At 32.2% G+C, this 22,808-nt stretch overlaps 2 protein-coding genes and 1 long non-coding RNA gene across 4 annotated transcripts; 2 read left to right on the forward strand and 1 right to left on the reverse strand.

Annotated features, from left to right (window-relative positions):
- Positions 1 to 4,714: 4,714 nt before the first annotated feature.
- Positions 4,715 to 10,779, reverse strand: LOC120191167 (trafficking protein particle complex subunit 2-like). 2 transcript variants are annotated; one of them, XM_039194141.1, is made up of 6 exons: positions 10,674 to 10,779; positions 9,278 to 9,379; positions 8,374 to 8,459; positions 8,187 to 8,248; positions 6,734 to 6,819; positions 4,715 to 4,923 (listed from the first exon to the last, which is right to left on the reverse strand). In XM_039194141.1, the coding sequence occupies exons 2-6, from the start codon at positions 9,338 to 9,340 to the stop codon at positions 4,831 to 4,833; spliced, it is 390 nt and encodes a 129-aa protein (XP_039050072.1). In that variant the 5' UTR covers positions 9,341 to 9,379; positions 10,674 to 10,779; the 3' UTR covers positions 4,715 to 4,830. The 2 variants fall into 2 exon arrangements, with proteins under 2 accessions (XP_039050072.1, XP_039050071.1); XM_039194140.1 differs by having other exon boundaries at positions 9,260 to 9,379; positions 10,674 to 10,777.
- A 7,650-nt stretch (positions 10,780 to 18,429) lies between these two features.
- LOC120191168 lies at positions 18,430 to 19,483 on the forward strand. Its single transcript, XR_005522666.1, has 3 exons — positions 18,430 to 18,601; positions 18,716 to 18,782; positions 19,352 to 19,483. It is a non-coding gene; the product is annotated as an uncharacterized LOC120191168 (long non-coding RNA).
- A 728-nt stretch (positions 19,484 to 20,211) lies between these two features.
- Positions 20,212 to 22,552, forward strand: LOC120191165 (GTPase-activating protein gyp1-like). Its single transcript, XM_039194139.1, has 4 exons — positions 20,212 to 20,432; positions 20,990 to 21,075; positions 21,190 to 21,291; positions 22,249 to 22,552. The coding sequence occupies exons 1-4, from the start codon at positions 20,258 to 20,260 to the stop codon at positions 22,408 to 22,410; spliced, it is 525 nt and encodes a 174-aa protein (XP_039050070.1). The 5' UTR covers positions 20,212 to 20,257; the 3' UTR covers positions 22,411 to 22,552.
- The last annotated feature ends 256 nt before the right edge of the window (positions 22,553 to 22,808 follow it).

The following is a 22,808-nucleotide window of genomic DNA, read 5'->3' on the forward strand; positions in this document are numbered from 1 at the left end:
GGATGAACCTTTTTAGCATGAGCTCTCATAATTCGCTTTTGGTATATTTGACCATAACAGATAGCCTTCAATCTCTTTTCCTCAATAAGGTTCAACTGATCATATCGAGCCTGAGCCTACTCAACCTCATCCAAATCTACCTCTTTCAAAATTCGAAGCAATGAAATCTCTACTTCAATAGGTAACACTGTCTTCATCCTGTAAACCAAAGAATACGGTGTTGCCCTTGTTGAAGTTCACACTAAAGTATGATATGCTAACAAAGTGAAGGTAACTTTTCATGTCAATCTTTATAGGTATCTATAGTCTTTGAGATAATCTTCTTGATGTTCTTGTTAGCCGCCTCTACTACCCCATTCATCATCGGATGGTAGGTTACATAATTATGGTGTCTTATCTTGAACCACGCACATAGCGTTGTCATCATGTCATTAGGCAGATTTATGGCATTGTTTTAAATAATCCACTCCGACAACCCATACTGACAAATTATCTCCTTCTTTATGAACTTGCAAACTATTGACTTCGTGATATTGGTGTATGAAGCAGCCTCTACACACTTAGTGAAATAATTAATAGCCATCAGAATAAAGCGATTTCCATTGGAAGCCTTTGGTGAAATTGCTCCAATAACATCCATGCCCCACATAGAAAAAAGACCATAGTGCAATCATTACATTTAATGGTAATATAGGTCCATGAATTCTATCTGTGTAAATTTTACACTTATGACATCTTCTTGCAAACTCAATACAATATGTTTCCATGGTGGACCAATAATACACATATCTTATTATTTTATTGGCCATAGAAAGTTCATTTGCATGTGTTCTACATATCCCATTATGCACTTCTTCAACAATACTTCGTGCCTCTCGAGAATCAACACATCTCAACAACACCTGGTTCTTGCCTCTTCGGTAAAAAATTTCACCATCAAGGACATATCCTGCAACCATTCTTCTTATCGTCCTTTTATCAATCTCGGAAGCCTGCTGCGAATAAGTTTGATACTTAATATATTGCAAAATATCATAATATCATAGGAGACTATCTGCTCTTCTTCTAGACAATAACAATGTATCGAAGGTTTATACACTTACCTCAAGATTGGCACCATATCGGCTCTTTTTGTGGTTTGAATGTAGCCAAGGCATCTTCCATTGATTATCTTCTCTGGGGAGATAAATGAAAGTAACTTCTTCAAATTATTTGACCAAGTCAAGGATCAAATTTCAATATGCAACCAACTTAGAATCATTTGCTTCCTACTCACCTCGCAACTGATACACCACTAACGAGGAATCTCCATACACTTTCAACGCTTTTATTTTTCATCCAAGGTTGCTCTTAACCCTATAACATAAGCCTCATATTCTACTATATTATTTGTGCAAAAAAAAAAACTCTAGTCTACTTGTAAATGGGTAATAAACATTTTATGCTATATTTTTGTAAATGGACTTTATTTATATATATGGGTCATTTTGTAAATGGATTTTACTTAATGGACTCTCAAAAGTAGACTCTTATTATTATCATGGACTTCATTTATTTAATAGACTAGTATTTATTTATTTAAAAAAAACCATACTAACATATTAGCAACTAATGTCACGTAACCGTATACTAAAATATTAAGATCGTATACTACATCAAAAACTATATTAATGGTATACTTTTTAAAACTATATCATATTAAAACCATATACTATATTCACATTGAAAAATAATACTAACCATGTTAAAATACATGCAATATATTGTAATATTAAAACCGTATGCTAAAAAACCTATTCTAATATTTTTAAAACTATACTATATTATTTTTAAAACCAAAACTACATTAGTATTAAAAAATTAATATATAATGAAAAAGTATATCTATCACATTTAATGCCAACCTACTAGTTCGACATAAAATAAAGCCATCAACTGAATAAAATGGGTGATGACATCGTGTTTTTACACTTAGGTCTTTGGCGCTTTTTTTTTTAAATTTGGATGCATAATTATTCATTTCTTCCATTTTAACCATTGTATCTTGCAATTTATTTTAACTTTGAGTTGCTTTATTTTTATTTCAATTTAGTCACTAACTTCTAATATCGCTAAAAACTTAATACGACCTTGTGGTGATCTGTTATAGGGTATAACTTGCAATATTGTGCTCTGAATAAAAACTATAACTATTAATTTCTAATTCTAAACACTAACTTTTAATTTTTGCATTCGAATATAATTTACTACCTTGTGGTGACATGCGTTGGCGTATGACCCGCATTATTGTAGTTCAGATAAAACTCTAACTTTCTAATTTTCTAACCACTAAATTTTAATAAAAAAATATTCTAATTAATTTACAACCTTGTGGTGACCTGCTTTGGATTATGACCGCATTATTATGTTTCAGATAAAATTTTAAGAATTAATTGCTAACCTTTAATTTTATTCAATTTACATTTATGTTATTTACATTTATTTTCTATTATTTATATTTCAACTTTTAATTTTCTATATTTAATTTTTTTTCCTTCTAAATTTTCAGAAATTACATTTCAGTCCTTATATTTTGTCCTACATGATATTTATGAGTTTTATTTTGTTTCAAGTGCATATGATTTACTTCATTAGCATTTTAGTTTCTTATTCTCCATCATATTTGTAATGGTGCTATTTAGTCTTTGTAATTTAGATATTTGTACCTTATTTTTATATATATAACTTATATTTATTTTTCTATATTAAATATTATTTTAAAACATAAGTATATATATTATTTATCAATATATAAGGTAATATTATTTTGTACGAGGAATATATGGGAACGCACATTGACTTATAAGGATCGTGTTTTTGAGGGTTGTTCATACAAAATAATTAAATATACATAATTTATTGAAATTAGGACAACATTATTTGTATGGGGAATCTATGGAAATGCGCCTTAACTTACAATGAAGGTGTTTCCGATGAGTGTTCAAACAAAATGATACTCCTTTTCAATTTTCATAAAGGGGTCATAATTTAAATACATTCAAATTTACAAAATTCATATTTAGATGGCGTATAATCGCATAGGTACCGATTTCGGGCGATGTGAGGTGCTTATCCTTCCCCACACATAATCAACTTCTGAACCCTTTTTAAAATGAGTTTCTGGTTAAACGAATGCTATTTTTATCTTTTGTAATTGATTTTTCCTTAAAAGATTATTTTTAAAGATATTTTAGGTATTCAACGGTGGACAATTCATAATTCTGACTGTCGGATGTCTCCCACGAAAGTTGCTCTCAACCTGACGTTGGGGGTAGCCTACTATCCTACCTCCCCCTTATCCCATTACACATGGGAATAGGGTCAGCTAATTTTTTAGGTATTCAACCTATATAACCCAAAGGTCGATGATGACTCCGAATCATTTTATTTTTAAAACTCGATCTTTTAAAATTAAGTTGAATCGATCCCCGACTGACCATAAGAAAATTTAAGGATTATTCCGACAATTAATTGTAATTTATAGGTTCAAAATCAAGAAGCTCAAACTCGACCACCAATGCCAGCGCCATTTGCTCCACCAATATTAGTTAGTATTCATAAAGTAAAAAATTGTTATATACAAGAATAATGAATCATTCCTTATATTTGCTGAATTTATTTTATACTATCTTATTTTTCTCTTTCTGATCCTTCACCGTTATTCTCAACCTTTGGACTTTATCCATTTTGACAAGTTATTTCAGTTCAATACTTTCAATTTTCATTTCTCTCAATTACAAACAAATTTTATAAAACTCAAAATATCTTTTTTTTTCACATTTCATAGAATTTAAGATTAAAAAAAAATCACTCACATTATTGTTAACTTTTTGCATATTATATACAAATTTTATAGAAAATCTAATTCACCTCTTTCATTTGTGAACACCTATAAAATTCCTTTCTTTTCTTTTGCTCTGAGGCATATTAGAACTGCAAATGTGAGTTCTCAATTTGCAATATAATGCACAATTCTAGAAACGTTATGAGATTTTAAAATTTCACTTATTTTTAGGTGTTCTTGCTTGACTAAGAGATTAAATGAAACCCTAGAATTACTACCCGTGGAAAGAGGGGAGAAGAAGAGAAATGACTTTCATGGAGAAGAGTGGGAAGAGAATAAATAACATCTTGGATCAGCCTCTGTCATTGTTGTTGAGCTTTGGAGAGTACCAGAAAGCCTTAAACTTACACGATCAAATGGCTTTAAAAGGATCTAAATTCAAATAGATAGCACGAATGCTTTTCAATTACTCAAGCGCGCATCCTCTTATAGTCCCTTTTCATTAGCATGTGAGATTGCAGTGCTACTCAACCAAGCTTGGTTTGTTGATTTAAGCTCATCCGACGTGAGACGAATACGGTAGCAGATTTTCTAGCAAAGATCAATGGCAATATCTCTGGCCAGCTGTCTATGTTTGACTCCACGATTGCTCTTGTCGATGCTCTACTGCGACCTTGCTCAGTCCAACAAGTTTTTGCATTTATGGAAGAGCCTAAAATTCAACTTGTAACCGTAAGACTAAAAATGATAAAAATCAATTGCAACCGAAAATATTATAAATTTATAAAAATTTTCGGTTGTAAATCTTACCACCGTAGTTGCAACTAAATCAAAAACCCAATCCATAAAACTGCCACAAAGACGATAATAATGTAAACAAACGCTAAAGGATGTCAGAAAAATGGTTTAGCTTTTCAACATATATGAATAAACACAGAGAACATCATAAAATCTCAATTGTCTGCAACATACAGCGGAAATTCTTCAACACGAGATAACAATGGAGTCTATAAATACTTTCTTGCAAGGGCTCGAACTTTTGTGTCGAAATGCGATGAAGTAATCCGGGAACCAGGCAGGTAGAGTGTATTTAGAAGGATCTGCATATTGCCAATATTTTAGTGCCTGGAAGATCAGTCCAAATACGCAAGATACACAAAAATTTTACAGCAAAAGAATTAGGTGTTAATCCTTGTACTTGAATGAAATTTTAGGATAAGCTTACAAATTAAGGGTAAAGTACACAAATGGTCCCCGACTATAGAATATTGTTTTGTTGAGTCCCCTGACAATTGAAAGTTACAAAATGGTCCATCGACTATAGGGTGTTGTTTTGTTGAGTCCCCAACTATTAAAAATTACAAAATGGTCACTCAACTACTCATATGTTTCAAACTCGTCTTTTCCTGTTAAAAAATTGGCGGTCGTCTGAGCTAGACATTAACTTGATGACTAGGGTATGATAAAATTTGATCCCAAAACCGTTTTGATTATATTGTTGTTTGAGATTTTGGGATCAAATTTTATCATATCTCAATCATCAAATTAATGTCCATCTCACACTGCAATCAATTTTTTTAAGGGAGAAGGGCGAGTTTGGAATATATGAATAGTCGGATGACCAACTTTTAATAGTCGGATGACCAACTTTTAATAGTCGGGAGACTCAACAAAATAACACCCTATAATCCAATGATCATTTTGTAACTTTCAATAGTCAAGGGACTCATCAAAACAATGCCCTATAGTCGGGGGACCATTTGTGTACTTCACCCAAAACTTAAATCCTCTTACTTTTTTAATATAAAAATCCTAGTTTAATAGTTGATGCCGGTAGTATTTTCAGTCAAAAATTTGCCTTCAATAACACATGAAATCATGCCATTATTATGAACTAAGCATACATGATGTTACAATGAGCAAATTTGGACAAAATATCAACAATAAAACTGGACATCTTTTAATCAAATGAAGTAAAAAGATTTAACTCATAATTTTTTTATGTATAGGGGCTTAATCTCAAACATTGCTACAGTGCAATCACTGGCAGCATATTTTGACCCAAAAGTCGCAGAAGCAATGTTTTCCAGATACATATACAACACGAGTATGCTCAGCAATCAAAAGATTATATGTCGAACATGGACACTTAAAGAAAAAATGAAGAACAAGACAACTCAACTGGAAAGTCCCTAAGAAAAGTTAGAGATGATTTAATGCGGAAAATCAGCATATAGAGTGGATTAAGAAGGATCTGCCCATTACCAAGATTTAAAAGTAGAAAAATCGGTCAAAACGTGAAAGAAATGAGGACTTTGTCACAAAAATTACGATAGAAAAACAATGTTACCTGACTCAAGTGTTAGATACATGTGCGTGTACTGTATGAATATGCTCAATTTTTTTTACAAGTTTTTAAACATTGAAGGATTATATCTCGCATCCAAATCTGATAATAAGTGCCAGCCATGAATACTTCAAGGAAAATGAAAATTTCAGGTAATGTAGTTAAAACAAATAAATGGTATGGCATGATTCAAGAAAATTCCGTATGATACTAATAGAAAAAAGCATTAAAATGGAAAAAGATACACAGGAAATCTTTTAAGCAGTTTACTATGAAAAATATACAAGACTTGTATAAACCTTCCCAGTAAATATAAAGCAGCCTTCGGAGTGCAAGTTTGAATTGTGTTATTAACAGACGTCCACAGAATGAAAACTGAGATTGTATCAAAGAAACTAACACATCCGAACAACTAAAGCATTGCAGGAGAAAACAAACAGTACACCAAGAAGAATGAAAAAAGAATCCATAAAGACCTAGAAGAAATTAACCGTCAAAATGAAAAGCATTCTGAAATTTTCCAAGAGAAAAGGGTTAACAGGAGAAATGGGAGAAGTGATTACCTTTATATAAAGCTCATGAACCTCTTGGAAAAAGCTCTTGATTCCATCTTCATTACGAGAGTCATGAAGTAGCATAAATCGTGTATGTATGATTAAGTCAAGGAAATCTTAAATCAGAACAAGCAACAGGAAAACTGAAAGGTATATGTAACATAAATGCTACACTCAAAATTTGAACTGCAAAAACAAGTGGCTGGGGCCAATGGTGTTACATTCACAGCTTAAGGCTCGTGTCACCAGACGATCCGTAAGGAAATCTACTTCAATTGAGGGGGCTTTCCCCTTGTTACAATTCCTGCCACAAGAGTTGCCTATGATGAACGGGTGGGACTCATCGAAGGGAGCTTCCAACCTTAGTCTCGTTAGAAAATAGTCTTAGACCTATGTAATTAACTTCTCACTTAATCTTCATTGTCACCAATCAGCCTCTTTAAATAGAGGTTACATAGGTTTACTTGTTTAGATAAAAGACTTAAACTAAGGATATTAAAATAAGAATTCTAAATATAGAAAGAACTCCTAATGCAATAAAGATGCTTGCAAAAGTAAAATATTATTTTATTTTCTAAAAATAATAAGTAACGCAAATCAAAGCCCATCCTTGATTCCGCACGTCCTTTGCCTCCCATATGTCTTGCTGACAAACACATCCGCAATAAATGAGCATGGTGGTAAATATGAGAGAATATGAGAACAGTACCGATTGTCTCATTTACTGATAGGTAGTAAAACAATGATAACTCTTGATGCTAACATACTGCTTCAGCATGTCGAGTCCAACAATGGCATATTGAAACCTATGTCACTCGAACTTGGTAGTGATTGATACGCTGTGTCTGATATGGATATGTTTAATTTTTTTCAAAGTTTTCTATGCATTTGAAGGGTATATCCCCGTACTCATGTCTAAATATGTGTCAAACATGGGTACTTCAAGAAATGAATAGTTGGAATAACAGAAACAGAAACTACACCAATGAAAAAGAAAACCATAAAATTATATGATAAGAGGACAATCTATCTGAAGGATTCGTGTATAGTATAAATAACCACGTGTCAAAGTTTACACAGCTCAACAATGATGACAGAGCAGCATGCACTCAATGACTGACAAACAAAGCAACATCGTAGGAGCTTAGTTTTAAAAGGCGCTAGGTGCACTGAGGCCAAAGGGTGTTAGTAGTTAGAATAGTGGAAGAAGCCAAATGTTAGAATAGTCCAGATACAAAACTAGAGGATATTTTAAGAGTAGTTAAATTCTATGCTTTAAACTCAACAATCAACAATGGACAATAGTTTTATGAGGCTGCTCATTTCAATGGTGAATTACTTTCCCTTATTTTGATTCATGAGAATCATCACAATATCAGATATTGGATTTACGGTCAACATATTAATTTTAGGGTTATATGCTATGACATATGTAAGTCAGTTCTATATGTATAAAGGATATGACCAGCTGTTACATACACCGATACCATCAAATCATTGAACCTGTCAATTGCTTTCAAGAACCTGCAACCGAAATGCAAATAAAATTTATTGAGATATTGGAAGGTAAAAATGTAACAACTATAGAAAAACAATGGAAAGTACCCCAGATAAACGAAAATGGATGTATCTCGGAAAACAGAACTAACATCGCACTAGTGGTCCATGCAAGATCTTGAACAATATCCAGAGCGGCATGTAATATGAATTGATGCAGCTGAGCAGCGTCTTCTCTCTGCATAGAGCAATTCAGTCAGAAAGGCAGAAACAATTAACAGCATCTTCTCACTCAAGGCCAAAACGATACAAGCATAACAAACAAGTATTATATAAGGTAAAAATATCTCACAAGATTTGTCCACACCTGATCATATTAAAAGTGGAAGAAAGATGAAACAAATAAAAATGAAGAAAACTAGTTATGCCACAAAAGTAACTAGATGATGTAAAGAAATATTTCTGAATAACTAACTTGATACTAATAACTTTGATCAACTTAAAGTAATGATAGACAAAAAAATTTTGAAATGCCATTAAATTATAAGTGTTCTTTCTTCATAAGAAAAGCATGAATTATGAAACTAAAAAAGAAAGGTCTAAATGATCAAGAAAGTAACACAAAACAATTCTAGCCACTAGCACATCTTGCACAGCGAAAAACAGATAGAAATCATGCATCATATTTTTGGGTTTTGCAGATATGTATAAAACAGAATTCATTATAAGAAATATATGTAGAAAGACAAGAATAAACATCATACTTTAGCAGCAGACCCCACTTCAGCTTCATATATTGGGATGTTATAAAACAGAATTCATTAGCCACTAGCACATCTTGCACAGCGAAAAACAGATAGAAATCATGCATCATATTTTTGGGTTTTGCAGATATGTATAAAACAGAATTCATTATAAGAAATATATGTAGAAAGACAAGAAAACATCATACTTTAGCAGCAGACCCCACTTCAGCTTCATATTTGGGATGTTTATAAAACAGAAATTAGAAGTAAAAGACAAGAATAAACATCATACTTTAGCAGCAGACCCCACTTCAGCTTCATATATTGGGATGTCATTTCGGCTCACAATGATAAAGCAAGCTGTACTTGTCATCCTTGCGTTATGGGAATATCAACTCCGGTTGACAGAACTCTAACAACAAAAGAGAGAAAAAAGTAGATGATTAGGTTATATGGCACATAGAAAGTGTAATACTTGCAGAAAAGTGCAAAAATCACACACACAAACAGTAATTGAGTAAACAGAAGTTAAATCGCGCGGTTCCATGAAAGGAGAATAAAAAAAGTGAAATAGAAAACAAAATCCTAACTGTAGCATAGAGCATTTGGAAAGTTAAGAGTTTTGATTACAATTTTAAATCAATAAAGTTCTTCAGGTTATAAAAAAAAGGTCATAGCTTCTATCAGTATAAAGTGTACACATCCGAGTTTGTGTGCAGTCTAAAGGAAAGGAACGGAAAGGAAAGATTCTCTGTAACCAATTTGTTTCAAAGTTAATAGGCAACATATATGTTTTCTTTATTTTGAATTCCAAATGCTGTAGTAAAGCAGAGTTGTACCAACAATCCAGTCTTTAAATGAAATTTAAGAAATATAGAAGAGTACATATTACACGATATAGACATAGATTGGTAAGATAGTTTGAAAGTAAAGAAAAATATGAGTGTTACACTTTACTCATAGAATAAACATGAACATGAAACTTATACAACTAACATTTTAGTCAATTTCTATCAAACTCTAATTAGAGAAGGAACTCAGAATTAGAAATGGAATATTCATCAAGCCTTTGAAGTAGGCAAGCTGGAACTAGATTCACATAAATATTTAACTATCAGGACATAACACTTTCGATAGACATAAAATTTGATACCCGAACTCTTCATTTTCCTAGTGTCTGGTGCATATACTGACATGAGTATAACCCTCCAAATATTTAGAAGAAATCTATATAAACAAGTTGGGTACATCCATGTCTTAGACATATCACACCCATGTTAACGCCAGCAGTTAATGTCTCCTGTTTTAGTTTCCCCATAAGATGCCTAAACTACAATTTTTATACAAAGAATTTGTTTTTAGTAACAAAAAAGGGCTCTTCTGCCTCAATTTTTCTAGCTAAGTTCTTTAATTGCAAACGAAAATTCAAACAAATAAAGAAATACATATAATATATGGTAACACAAAATCTTGACCTAGAAATACATCTAAAGTATGATAACACAAAAATTGCCTCAAATTTATCTGCATTTCATTCTCTAATTTCAAGATTTGATGTTATAATAAAACTAATATCTTCAGACAATCACTATGAATCTGACTCTAGAAAACCCAGTACTTAACTGAGCAAAAACATCATAAGCAAAAGAAAAGGGGGAAACGAAAGAAAATAAATAAAAAGGGTAACTGGTCTATTTGATTCATACCTCAAAAATCACGAATTTGGAAGCGATGAAAATAAAAGATTAAAGGAGAAAATAAAAATGGATTCCAAATCGATATATTTGAGAGAGAGAGAGAGAGAGGGAGAGATAAGAGGGGAGAGGGGAGAAACTCAGAGGAAGGGTAAATTACTCTCGTTAAACTATAAGAGCAGATATATTTTAACCACTAAACTATGAATTTTGTAAAATATAACAAAATTATCAAAATAATTGGCAAAAAGTCATCATAACCTTGCACTTTTGAAAAAATAAATATGGTATTCGTATTATTTTTTTTAATATATTCTTCTAACTCAAAAAATAAACTCTGTGACTCTTTAATCAATATTTTAACATGAAATTCACAGTTCTAATGTGACAATTCATGGTCGTTGATGATGTGTTGAATGACATTGTAGATGGTCTAAATTGAAATTTTTAGTTTTTTATGATTAAATTATTCTTTTAAGTTTAAGGGCTTATTTAATTTTTATAAAAAGTAAAAGTTACTTTAAATTATAAATAAAAAAATATTCAGATTTTCAAAAAATTTAATATAAAATTATTAAAAAATTAAATATACATATTAAAATACTAAAAATATTATAAAAATTAAAAAATGAATATATATATATATAATATGTTATAAAATAATTAGTTATAAATTATTAAAAGTTAAAAATTATTTTTTAAAAATATATATTATACATAATATGTGCATGTAACATATATGCATAATATTAACACTTATACATTCTTCATAGATTAATCCAGAATTACAAAATTTAAATTAGTCCAAACTTATAATTTTTGGATTAAGTTATCATTTTATGACCTATGATATATATTTAAAAATTTTAATTTTTATAATAGTTTTATTATTTTTAAAATGTGTGCTTATTTTTTTTAGTAATTTAATTTTTATTTTAGTATTTTTATATTTAATTTTTTAATATTTGAATAATTTTTTACTTTTAAAAATTTTAAATAATCCCTTGAACTTTAAAAAAAATAGTTTAACCCTAAAACAAAATCAAAACCCTAATTTATCCTATCTACCATGTCATATGTCATGTTATTAGTCATCGTGGACTGCCACACCAGCATTGTAAACTTTCACGTCAATATTATAAACTATTATATCAACATTGTAACGGTCAACGATAAAAAAAAAGTTGGTCAAAAATCACATTAAATTTATTTTTTAAGTTAAAAGATCAAACCAAAAGAAAATTAATGTGAAGGTGACATTGATTTTTTAAAAAATTCAGAAAACCTCTAACACCTTTTTATCAAGATAATTTAATCAAATCGTTAACGAAAATATTGACGGCAAACTAAGAAACTTTGTATAATTAAAGCCCGCGTAAACCATAAATTAAATGTTGCATTTGATTATAAATGATAACGTCTTGTAGATATTTTAAATTGTAGTTAAATAACGTATAAAACAAAAATAGATTTAATTTTTTACATTTTTAGAATTTAATTTAATATTTTTTTTATTTTTATAAGTATTTATATAATCATTGAATTGTAATTTTAAAATTTTAATTTTGAAATTATATATATATATATACTTCTACATATATAATTAAAGTATATTTTATTGAAACCATATTGAGAAAAAAATATTGATATCAAACCCTAACGAGAACCATATCGAAGAAAGCCATGCAAATCCTACTTATGGGTTATCGGAAGCAACGAAGGGACAATTATCGGAAAGAGCTTCACTATTTAATGTGTCATTTTCATTGGAGAAATACATGTAGTGGAATATCAATTGAAAATTAAACCTTTATTTTAAGGATTTATGCATTATGGCACCAAATGGGGGGGGGTGTATGTAGTGGATCTAGAAAATAACTACTTCATTGTCAAATTTGAATATGAAAAAGATTATGTGAAGGTATTGACATACGGATCCTGGACTATTTATGGAAGCTATAGATCGTCCAACTATGGAGTAGCTCATTCTCAACGTGTATTAAGAAATTCTTGTCACATGTAATTGTTTGGGTACGTCTACTATTATATGAAGGTATTATTATGCCTCATAGCATCAGAGATAAGAAAAATTGTCAAAATAGACTACAATGCACGAGAGAAGGAGAAAGAGGTATGTTTGCTTGATTAACGATTATGGTTTATCTGAATAAATCACTTCTGTAGTGCATTGAAATTGATTGTATGATTCAAAATATTGAATACGAAGGGCTGCAACAAATATGCTACAATTATGGTGTTTATAGCTTTTGGAGTGGATGCATGAGCTATCAAATAAAATAGATATGATAACATCAAGGGAAGAGGGTTTTGAGGAACAAGGGGTTGTTAACCTTCAAGAGGAAGGTGATATTAGGGATGGAATCCAAGGTTCCTAAAGTCTGGTGTACTCCACTTGAGTCGCATAACATTAGACCATCGACCTTTATTGTTTCATACAAAGAAGAAATAGTATAATAAAGAAACTCATCTTTTCGGGTTTACTGTTGCTTGGCTCAAACACCAAGTTTTTAAAGAATTAATGAGGAATAATTGGGAGGACGAAGATGATATCTTGACCAATATTGAGGCTTTTCAAGATAAGGTGACAACTTGGAATATAGACAAGAAAAAAAAAACTTACGGTGAGGATCAAGGGTATTGAGAAGGCATTACAATCTAGGTACTCAATTTTTTTAATCAACCTGGAAAGCCAACTTAAGGGAGAAAATTTGTGGTTTCAAAAAGCGAGAAGTAAATGGTTTTCGTTTCGGGACGAGAACACCAAGTCTTTTCATACATCTACCATGATAAGGAGGAGAAAGTGTTGGGACCGTCGGCTCACCCCATGACGCAGCGGAAATAAAAATTCGACCGTCTCACCAGCGATCCAAGTACGATAAACTGAAATCGAGAGGAAAGGATGCGAATACTTACAGTGGGTTCCTTGAAAAACAACAAGGATAACAGCGGCTAATGGGTGGTATCGGTTCGAACGTAGCCTCCAAAAACCACGCCTCTACTCAGGTCACCCGATTGAAAGTAATATTGCTTTTCCAAAACTGTTTGACAAAAAACGGCTGAAGATAATGTAAAACGCTGCTACCTACACTCTCCTTATATCCAAGTTACCCTAACATATTAGGGATTTTATTATTTCAAATTAATTAGATCTTTATTTAATTAATTTAAATTAAACATTCAGGATAATTAAAATATATGTATATCAAATATGCATATATTAACTCTAGATATATTTTAGTAACATACAATAAATTGTACATATTTGCTCATTTCAATCCTAGGGTGTGACCTTGCAGGTTCTTATAATGTTAGCAGTAATTATTAGAACAATTTTATTATTACATACAATGAGTGACATCTAGCAATATATCATTGTCACCTAAGTTACAAGAAAATATGTTTCGACATATCATCTTCGAGATTAACTCTTTTATGCATTACATCCTTTTTTCATTTATATCTAGAATAGGAACTAGCCTTGGAATAGTCACTATTGTATAGTCCATCTATTGTTTCTTGATATCTAGAGTAAACTTTAATTAGCGAATAATTTGTGATATCTCATATCAACTTATTCGAGCATGGCCATGCATTTCTATTCTCACTCAATCAAGTGGCCTGTGATATAGTTCCTATTATGTAAGAATGACAAATCTATCTTAATCATACACACCCACTACATATATTGAGATATATTCAATAACAATCTTTATAGAGCAACCAGTTACAAAGCATGTTAAACTGCATCAAAAATACAACAATATATGTTGGGATAACATTGATCTCGAGTCTGAGGATTATACATATAGTCATCACCATGAGCAATGTTATGACTGTCACATAATAATCCAAGACATATGCTCATGGTGGGTCAATCCAATACATTGTTCTCTAGCAATATAATCATGTATCAATTCTAACATTTCTATGTCAATGACAACTCGTTGTCATCAATCAATAACATGTTAGTCTTAAGCGTATTATTATTATCCATGCCCATAATAATACTTGACTAGGGATCTTTTAATAATAACAATTGTGTTATTATATAGACTTTATTATCTTCCGGTTTATGTTAAACACATATATATAACTGAAAATAATAGCGGCAATGCCTTTATTCAATAAAATCGGTAAATTAAATATCATATAATTGGTCTTTGGGCATACTCTAACAAAAAGAACACAATAATGACATAAAAATGAGGAAGATGAATGAGTTGCAGGTTAAGATGAGTTGAAATCACTGGTTGTGATTTTTTTTCAAAAACAATTCAAAAGCTCACGAGTGCAAGATAAGGAACATCCTATTAGAGGTATGTTTTCAAAAATAGAACATAAAGTTGTCTAGTTTCTTTTATGTTCGGTGTCCCATGCGCCCTAACGCGCCGCGTGCGTGTGTTGGACCGTCTAGGCGATTTTAAATTCAAAACCGGCTGAACCAGCTTGCTGCTGGACTATACCGGCTGAACTGCTCAAATTGTTGACCCGATCGTTGAACCGGTCAACCCATTAACCCTATCGTTGATCGTTAACTGTTGACTTTTTCTGAAAACCTTATCTTTATATTTTTCAACATCCTGAGTCTGTTCCAGATTCTGACCCAAAAGCCCTATTTTACCTCGTTTTCCGTATTAAATTTTAATTATGTTAAGTAAAGTGTGGGGTTTTGAATTCACTTTTGGGTTTAATTTTCTTAAGGTACCATAGCATTTCCGAAACACTTTCCAATTGACACTGATCAGTACCACCCTCCTCAGGTCGATTCCGATCACTCGTCCCAAGATACACGTAAGTATTAGATTGGTATTTTATGGCATATTTTGTTTAGTGGTTGGCATCTGTATTTATGGTAGAGTACTATTTCAGGTTCTCGATCCGTAGGACCTAATACTACTGACTGGGAAGCGTAAGGCTTAACTAACTCGGTTATCTTCTTTAGGTGTGTCTTCTTACCTAATTAATACTCGAATATGTTAGATGTTAAGTTAATACTTCTGCTTAAAGTATGTTTGTAATTTTGGTATTTTATGGCATATTTTGTTTAGTGGTTGGCATCTGTATTTATGGTAGAGTACTATTTCAGGTTCTCGATCCGTAGGACCTAATACTACTGACTGTGGGAAGCGTAAGGCTTAACTAACATCGGTTATCTTCTTTAGGTGTGTCTTCTTTACCTAATTAATACTCGAATATGTTAGACTGTTAAGTTAATACTTCTGCTTAAAGTATGTTTGTAATTTGGTTACACTTACATGTATCATTCATATTTTTGAATAGTGTTGCACCATTGTTTATCTGCTTATTGATGTCGTTATGATATGTATGAGATTAATTCCTCATTCTGACATCTGCATGGGATTATATCCCCGTTCTATTTTTCTGTAGCGAAAGGTAAAGTAGGGTTCCCTTGGTACTGCTTTCTGTTCATTAAATTTGGATTTAATGTTATACTTTAATTGCATTGTTTTGCATATTCTTGATTATCTACTTTACTTTAGAGGGCACACATGGCTTCGTAGCTCATTTTCTAGTTTTTGTCTTTTCAAATCACTTAGACTTTTATGATTTACGATCAGTACTTGGAGGATCGCTTATTACCATTCTCTTCCAGACATCGTATGAATGTTTTTTTTCAGACTTTTTATTATTTATTTTCTGTTGAATGTATATATATATATATATATATATATATATATATATTGTGTATTTCCTTTTTATAGGAATTGGGATAAGGATTTCCTTACTGTTTTCGAATCTAGAACTCGTGGTATGTTTTTATGTATTAAGAACTCTTGAATTCTTTTGACGATTTAACGACGATGCATGGCAAGACATGAGTTTTTCTTGATTTCTGTTTAATCTAACGATGTCGTGGTCTCTGAGATTCGGCCGTGACGTCTAGGCCGGGTCTAGAGGGTTACATCTTAAGTGTTGGAAGCTTTTTGAGTAGTTTTCTCATTTTAGCCATTGAGAAAAAAATCGGTGGGGATAGCAGAGATAACTGGTTTGCGAATAATCTGAATAAGGATCATCTTGATTACTTTTATTGACTGTTTGCTACACTTAGTGTTATTGGATTGACTCTCTTTTTATGTTATGCAAAATCTTACATTTATGCTCGGGGTTGTGCCTTATAGATTGAGGAATTCAGAGGTTAGTATAGTTGTCTAGTGCAGTCATTTGTAAAAGGTAGCATGCAACTATTCTACGGTGTTATTCTACATATCACAATGATATCGATCATTGTAAATGTAATATAATATGTTGTAAAGTGAGTTACTACTTGAATGTTGTATTAAAAATGCAAATCAGGATGATGAAGAAGAAAAAAAAGGAATAAGAAGAAATAAGAAAGGGGAGTTAAGGGGGTTAAGTGCCACGACAGTAAAAACTAATAGGAAATAACGACAAGGATCAAAAAGAAAACGAACTAAAAGTTTGATGATTGTATTGCAAGTTTCAAAAGTTGAGTGACCAAAATGTAAGCACACTAAAAGTTTGGGGACTATTATATATTTTACCCTAAAAATTAATATTCATTTTTATAAAAAAATTTAAATAAAAAAATAAATTTTAAAATAATTTAATGATCATTTCTAATCTTTACCTTGAAAGATTGTAAATTCTTTTCGAACATAAAAGATGAAGAGATTGAATCATATAAACAATATTTAAACTAATGATTTCTTTTTTGGTTCCAAACTTTATGATTTGTTTGCAAACTTTCAAGTTATTGCATAATGGGGTTTGAAAGAAAATAACAAAAGAGAAAGAAAAGCAAGGAATAACAAAACCATGAATAACAGCAGCCGTGGCGAAGAACATCAGCGTAACAAAGAAAGCCTTGATTCCAGATTAAACCAAACCCTCGAGAATGTCCGAGGGTACCCCTTTTTTAACCATTTCAATTTCACATTATTTTCCTTTTTTAACTCGTGCTTTTGCCCCTTGGATTTAGATTTAGATACCCAATTGACAAATATCTACGGATCTTTCGAATTTCACTTCTTATTCTCAATTCACGTGGAAGAATTTTTCTCTTTAGTGGGAAAACTTTGATTTCCCAAAATTTTCCAATTAGGTTTGTTGAGTTTAAATTGTGCGTTGATTTAACAACCTTTTTTTTTGGAAGATATTCTCTTATCTTTGCACTAAGATTGAAAGACACTTTTTTTTCACTCTAGAAATGTCTGATTTTGGCGTATGTTGTAATTTGATCATGCCATTGTTGTTGGAGAATCATATAATCACATAGTTCATAAAGGTTATGGGAAAAAATGTTACTAGCTTTTAGACATGCTTACCGATGATAACATTGCTGAGAATGGATTTCATGATGCCAATTGGCTGAAGCTTGATGTTAACATGAGTTGAAATTAGCTTACTCCAGATTTATTGCTTTGGCTGTAAATAATTATTTCTTTCATGCGTCCTATCAAGGTTGCTTAAAGGTTGCAGTATTCCGGGTAAAGTATTATTGACCAGAAGGCCAGTTCACTTGATGATTCAGGTTTACAAGAACGATCCACCACTTATCAAAGAAGCATCTCACATAGCGATGCTGGCATAAGTGACGACATGGACAAGTCCTTAGAGGTGAGGTTTAGAGTGTAAGTGTGTATTATTCATTCTATTACTAAAATACTGCACTGATTTATTCTTTTACTAGTGTGACTTTAGAGTTCTTTAAAAGTCTGTGATATCCTTAACTGAAAAACATTTATTCATTTAGGCAGGGGTCAGAAATACAAATAACTCAAATAGTAATACAGCTGTTAATAATTCAAGATCTTCCAAGTAGAAGATCGAGAAAGCTGCCAATGAAGCTCAGAGCTCTGAAACGGGCACAAGAGCTACTGATTCTGCCAGGGTTACAAAGTTCTCTAGAGAACTCTCAGGACAAACGGTCATTTTAGGTACCATATCTGCTTTGTTGCTCCGAGAATGATTTTAATATATATATATATATATACACACACACACACACACATATGATTGTAGTGTTGATTTGATTAATATGTCTCTTGCAGAGAGATTATGTGAGCTTGGAGTGGTGTTCCACCTTACATGCATTCTAATGTATGGAGACTTCTGTTGGTAAGCTCAGAAGTATCAGATTTAGGCATTAGGTGGACTTGAACTCTATGAACCAATTCATTACTCATCTTGTCTGCAAAGGCTGTGATTTTTTTTTTTTATGTAAAGTAATGATATTTTGTTAATTGCTGCCACAGTACCAACTTTAATATTATCAGCTTTGTAAAATCCTCTATATAGATATTTCTTGTAAGACTCATTGGATTCTGCCTTTTTAAAGCTTTATAACATTTTAGCTACCGCATTCCTAGTCTAATGATCTGTTTCCATTTAATGATGCCATGGTACTATGCTTTGTGTTTTAGCATCAAATATATCTGTTTTAGGAGTTATTTGGTTTTCCTTTGTTCCAAATGCAATTTCTTAAGGAGTTTGGCTTTCCCTTTGTTGTGTTGTCTTTCTGACTGTGAATTCCAATTAATGGTAGCAACGAAGCCACTTTTTAGACAAAAAAATCTTCATGTCGCATATTTAATATCCTGGGTTAACTAATATTTTATCAGATAGATATAGATTGTCTTTATTAAATAAATTTGGTTACTGCTCTGAATTGTATGAACTGACAACAGGGATATGCGCCATCTAATTCAGATAGAAGGGAGGGAGCTCTAAGGAGGAAACACTTTGAGTATCTTGATTGTGTTGGCCAATTTTATGACATTCCTGACACTGAACGATCAGCTGATGAGATTAATATGCTTTGCCAGGTACCTTTAACCCTTGTTTATTCTCAAACTTGATTGTTGGCATTCTATGCCTGATTTAAAAATGCCGTTTATTCTGTTTGTTAGATTGCTGTTGTTGATTGTCCCAGGATGGTACCTGATGTTGCTATCTTTCTGCAAGCTCAAGTTAAAAAATCCTTGAAGCGCATTCTTTATACGTGGTATGAAACTATTTTGTGTTGATGAATTCACATTTATTGACGGCCTTCTTATGCAAAACTCAAATTTTTTTGAAAAATGTAAAACTTTAGTTTTTAACGATGAAATGTTTGATTATATAAACCTGTTCAACCACTAAAAGACCGGACTGGATGGTAAAAATACTGGTTTTGTATTTATTTATAATTTATGAGATATGCACTTTTAATCTCCTGGTTTATATTAAGATATTAATATTAATCTTAATGCATTTTTTGTTTAATTATTTACTTCTTTTATAGTTTATTTTACATTAAATTAAGTGTTTAAAGTATTTAAACCTAAAAAACTCAAGGAAACATTGAATTGCCTGGTTGAACCAGGAATGGAGGTCTAATCAGTTTGGCCTCTAGTCCAGCTTTTTAACATTGATTTACGTTTTCTTAGAAGCTAGTTTTGAGATAGAGGTGTTGTTTTGTGGGTAACCGATGCTGCACTTCAACTTCTTGTGCAGGGCCATTCGGCATTCTGCAAGTGGATATGTGCAGGGTATAAATGATCTTGTAACACCCCTTTCTAGTTGTCTTCTTATCGGAGTACTTAGCAGGGAGCATGGATAGTTGGTCAATGTCTGATATGCCTTCTGAGAAGATATCCGACATAGAAGCTGATTGCTACTGTTGCTTATCAAAGTTGCTCGATGGCATGCAAGACCATTACACATTTGATCAACCGGGAATCCAGAGGCTTGTATTTAAGCTGAAGGAATTGGTTAGGCGCATTGATGGTAAACTCTATGGAGACCTTTCGGTTCTCTCCCTAAAATTTCTCCTTTTATGAGCTCAACCACTTTCTGCTTTATGAAGGGATTTTAAGTCATCATTTACCGAGTAAATTTTGTTTTGTAATAGTTCCTAAGAAAGAAAGAGGTTGGGAATGCATGTGCAGGCACATCCTTTTTCTTGATGTTACAGAAAAAGAACCAGCTCATTATTATTACTCTTTTATTTTTTTTATTAAGTAGAGAAGTATTACATTCTCAAGGAAAATACTAGGATTTGAACCCACACAAGGTGGAACAACATGAGCATCCTTGACCACTCAGCCAATTAATGGATCTCATTATTATTACTCTTTGTGCGTGGGTGAATGGGGGAGGTGCATCTGTTTTTGAGTATTTTCTTTGTTTGGTTATGATGAAAGGAAAGATGTTATGTCCCTATCTAATATTCCCCTATATGTTGTGTTTACAATTTTCATTATTGACAAACTTTTGTCTATGTTTTCATGTTCTAGTTTCATCTCTTTGTCTTAGTGACTTCTTTGTTCTTCAACTTCTACCAGAACCTGTTTATAGACATATGGAGGACCAAGGACTTGAATATCTTCAATTTGCTTTTCGATGGTTCAACTGTTTGCTTATACGCGAGGTAAGGTTTCATTGCATTACCCACATTCATTGGTTTATCCTGCATTTCGATTTTTTTTATGTATGCTTGACCAAATGCTTCAACTTTTATTTATTTATTTTGTTTGTTTAACAGATCCCTTTTCATCTAGTAACCCGTCTAAGGGACACGTATCTTGCTGAAGGAGATGCACTGCCGGATTTCCTTGTTTACATATTTGCCAGTTTTCTTTTAACGGTGTGCACTCTCGCTTCCTTGTGCTGAACTGTTTTACTAGCTTTCATCTTTGACTGCATTTTGCAACCTTAAGGAGAAGCAACTTTGGTAATTTTTCAATTAAAAAGATGTTTGTCAGTGTGTGTTTGTTCTTTCTTTTCCTTATCTAATAGAGAAATAATCATGATTTCTTTTTTCAAAAAGATGATGATTGCTTATGTTTTCCAAGACTTCATTTTACTTGAAGTACCAATGTCAACACATATTTGATGCATATCTAGAAATAGGTATGGGCATATCCAAGGACCTTTGAAATATATGGAAAAAAGAAAAGAAAAAATTGAACATATCCATATCTGACACGAACACCCTAGTCCAAGTAACATAGATGATGAAGAAGGACAAGATGTTGTATTGAGGACATCAAACTAAAAGCGAGCATCTCTTACAGCTTACTTCATATGCCTAAAAGCTTGTATTCTCACAAACTTACATTATTCAAATTTATAGATGCTGGTTTTCCTAGATTGCTAGTCAGCCTGTTTACTTGCAAGTTGCATCATTTATGTTAAGGTGTAATGTTCAACTTTGAACTTTGCTTCTGCATGGTTCAGAAGGAATAACACTTGGCAACTTTTCAATTTCCGCATGAACACTGCTAATGAGCTTCTATGTTACTCGAACTTGGGTGTGAGTTTGGATACGTCAACACTGGTATGTATGTTCCTTGGTGCGTCATGTCACATGCTCATATCCTAATATGCATTAGGGACGTGTACTTCAAGCAAAATGAAGAGTCCGATCAACATAGATGAGCTTTACTTTGTGATTCCTAATCATTCAACTGCAGTTATTTTTGTTTTAATGATGCTTTGATGCCGGATGTGTCCTGAAACATTTTTCTCATCACGATTGTTCATAACCGCTACAAAACTGGCAAAACCCTGATTGATGAAAGCTTTATTCTATATGTTTCAGTGGTCAGATGAACTTCAAAAGCTTGACTTCCAAGAGATGGTGTTGTTCCTTCAATGCCTTCCAACTCAAAACTGGACATTTCAGGAGCTTGAAACGGTACTTTCTCGGGCTTATGTATGGCACATTATGTTTAACAAGTCTCCCAGCCACTTAGCTAGTTGAGCTTAAATTTTATGTTATGTTATTTATTCAATTTTCGTCTCTTTTAAATTCTCTTTGTTTGTTGATAAAAGTGAATAAGAGAGTTATGAGCATGTTTTTATGTGTTCGAGTAGAGGCCAAGAACTCCTCTTATTGTGGCATGCTATGTTACCTGGACTTAGGGGTGTAGGAATTTGGTGGGTTTTCTAGGTTTCTTTTTTTTCCCCATTTATTTGGTGGTTTCATAGGTCCATGTTCAAATGTTTATCAGCCACATTCGACGAATTTGAATAACTTTAGGGAAAATTAAGACTCTGGATAACATAGGTTTCTTGTAATACACATCAACCTTGGAAAGCAAGAAAGATAGGGAAAATTAAAGAGAATGGTGTTTGTGTATTTGGATGACAATTGTTGAA

The sequence above is a fragment of the Hibiscus syriacus genome, unplaced genomic scaffold (genome assembly GCF_006381635.1).
Source record: "Hibiscus syriacus cultivar Baekdansim isolate YM2019G1 unplaced genomic scaffold, ASM638163v2 tig00116965_pilon, whole genome shotgun sequence".
Classification (NCBI taxonomy): Eukaryota; Viridiplantae; Streptophyta; class Magnoliopsida; order Malvales; family Malvaceae; genus Hibiscus; species Hibiscus syriacus.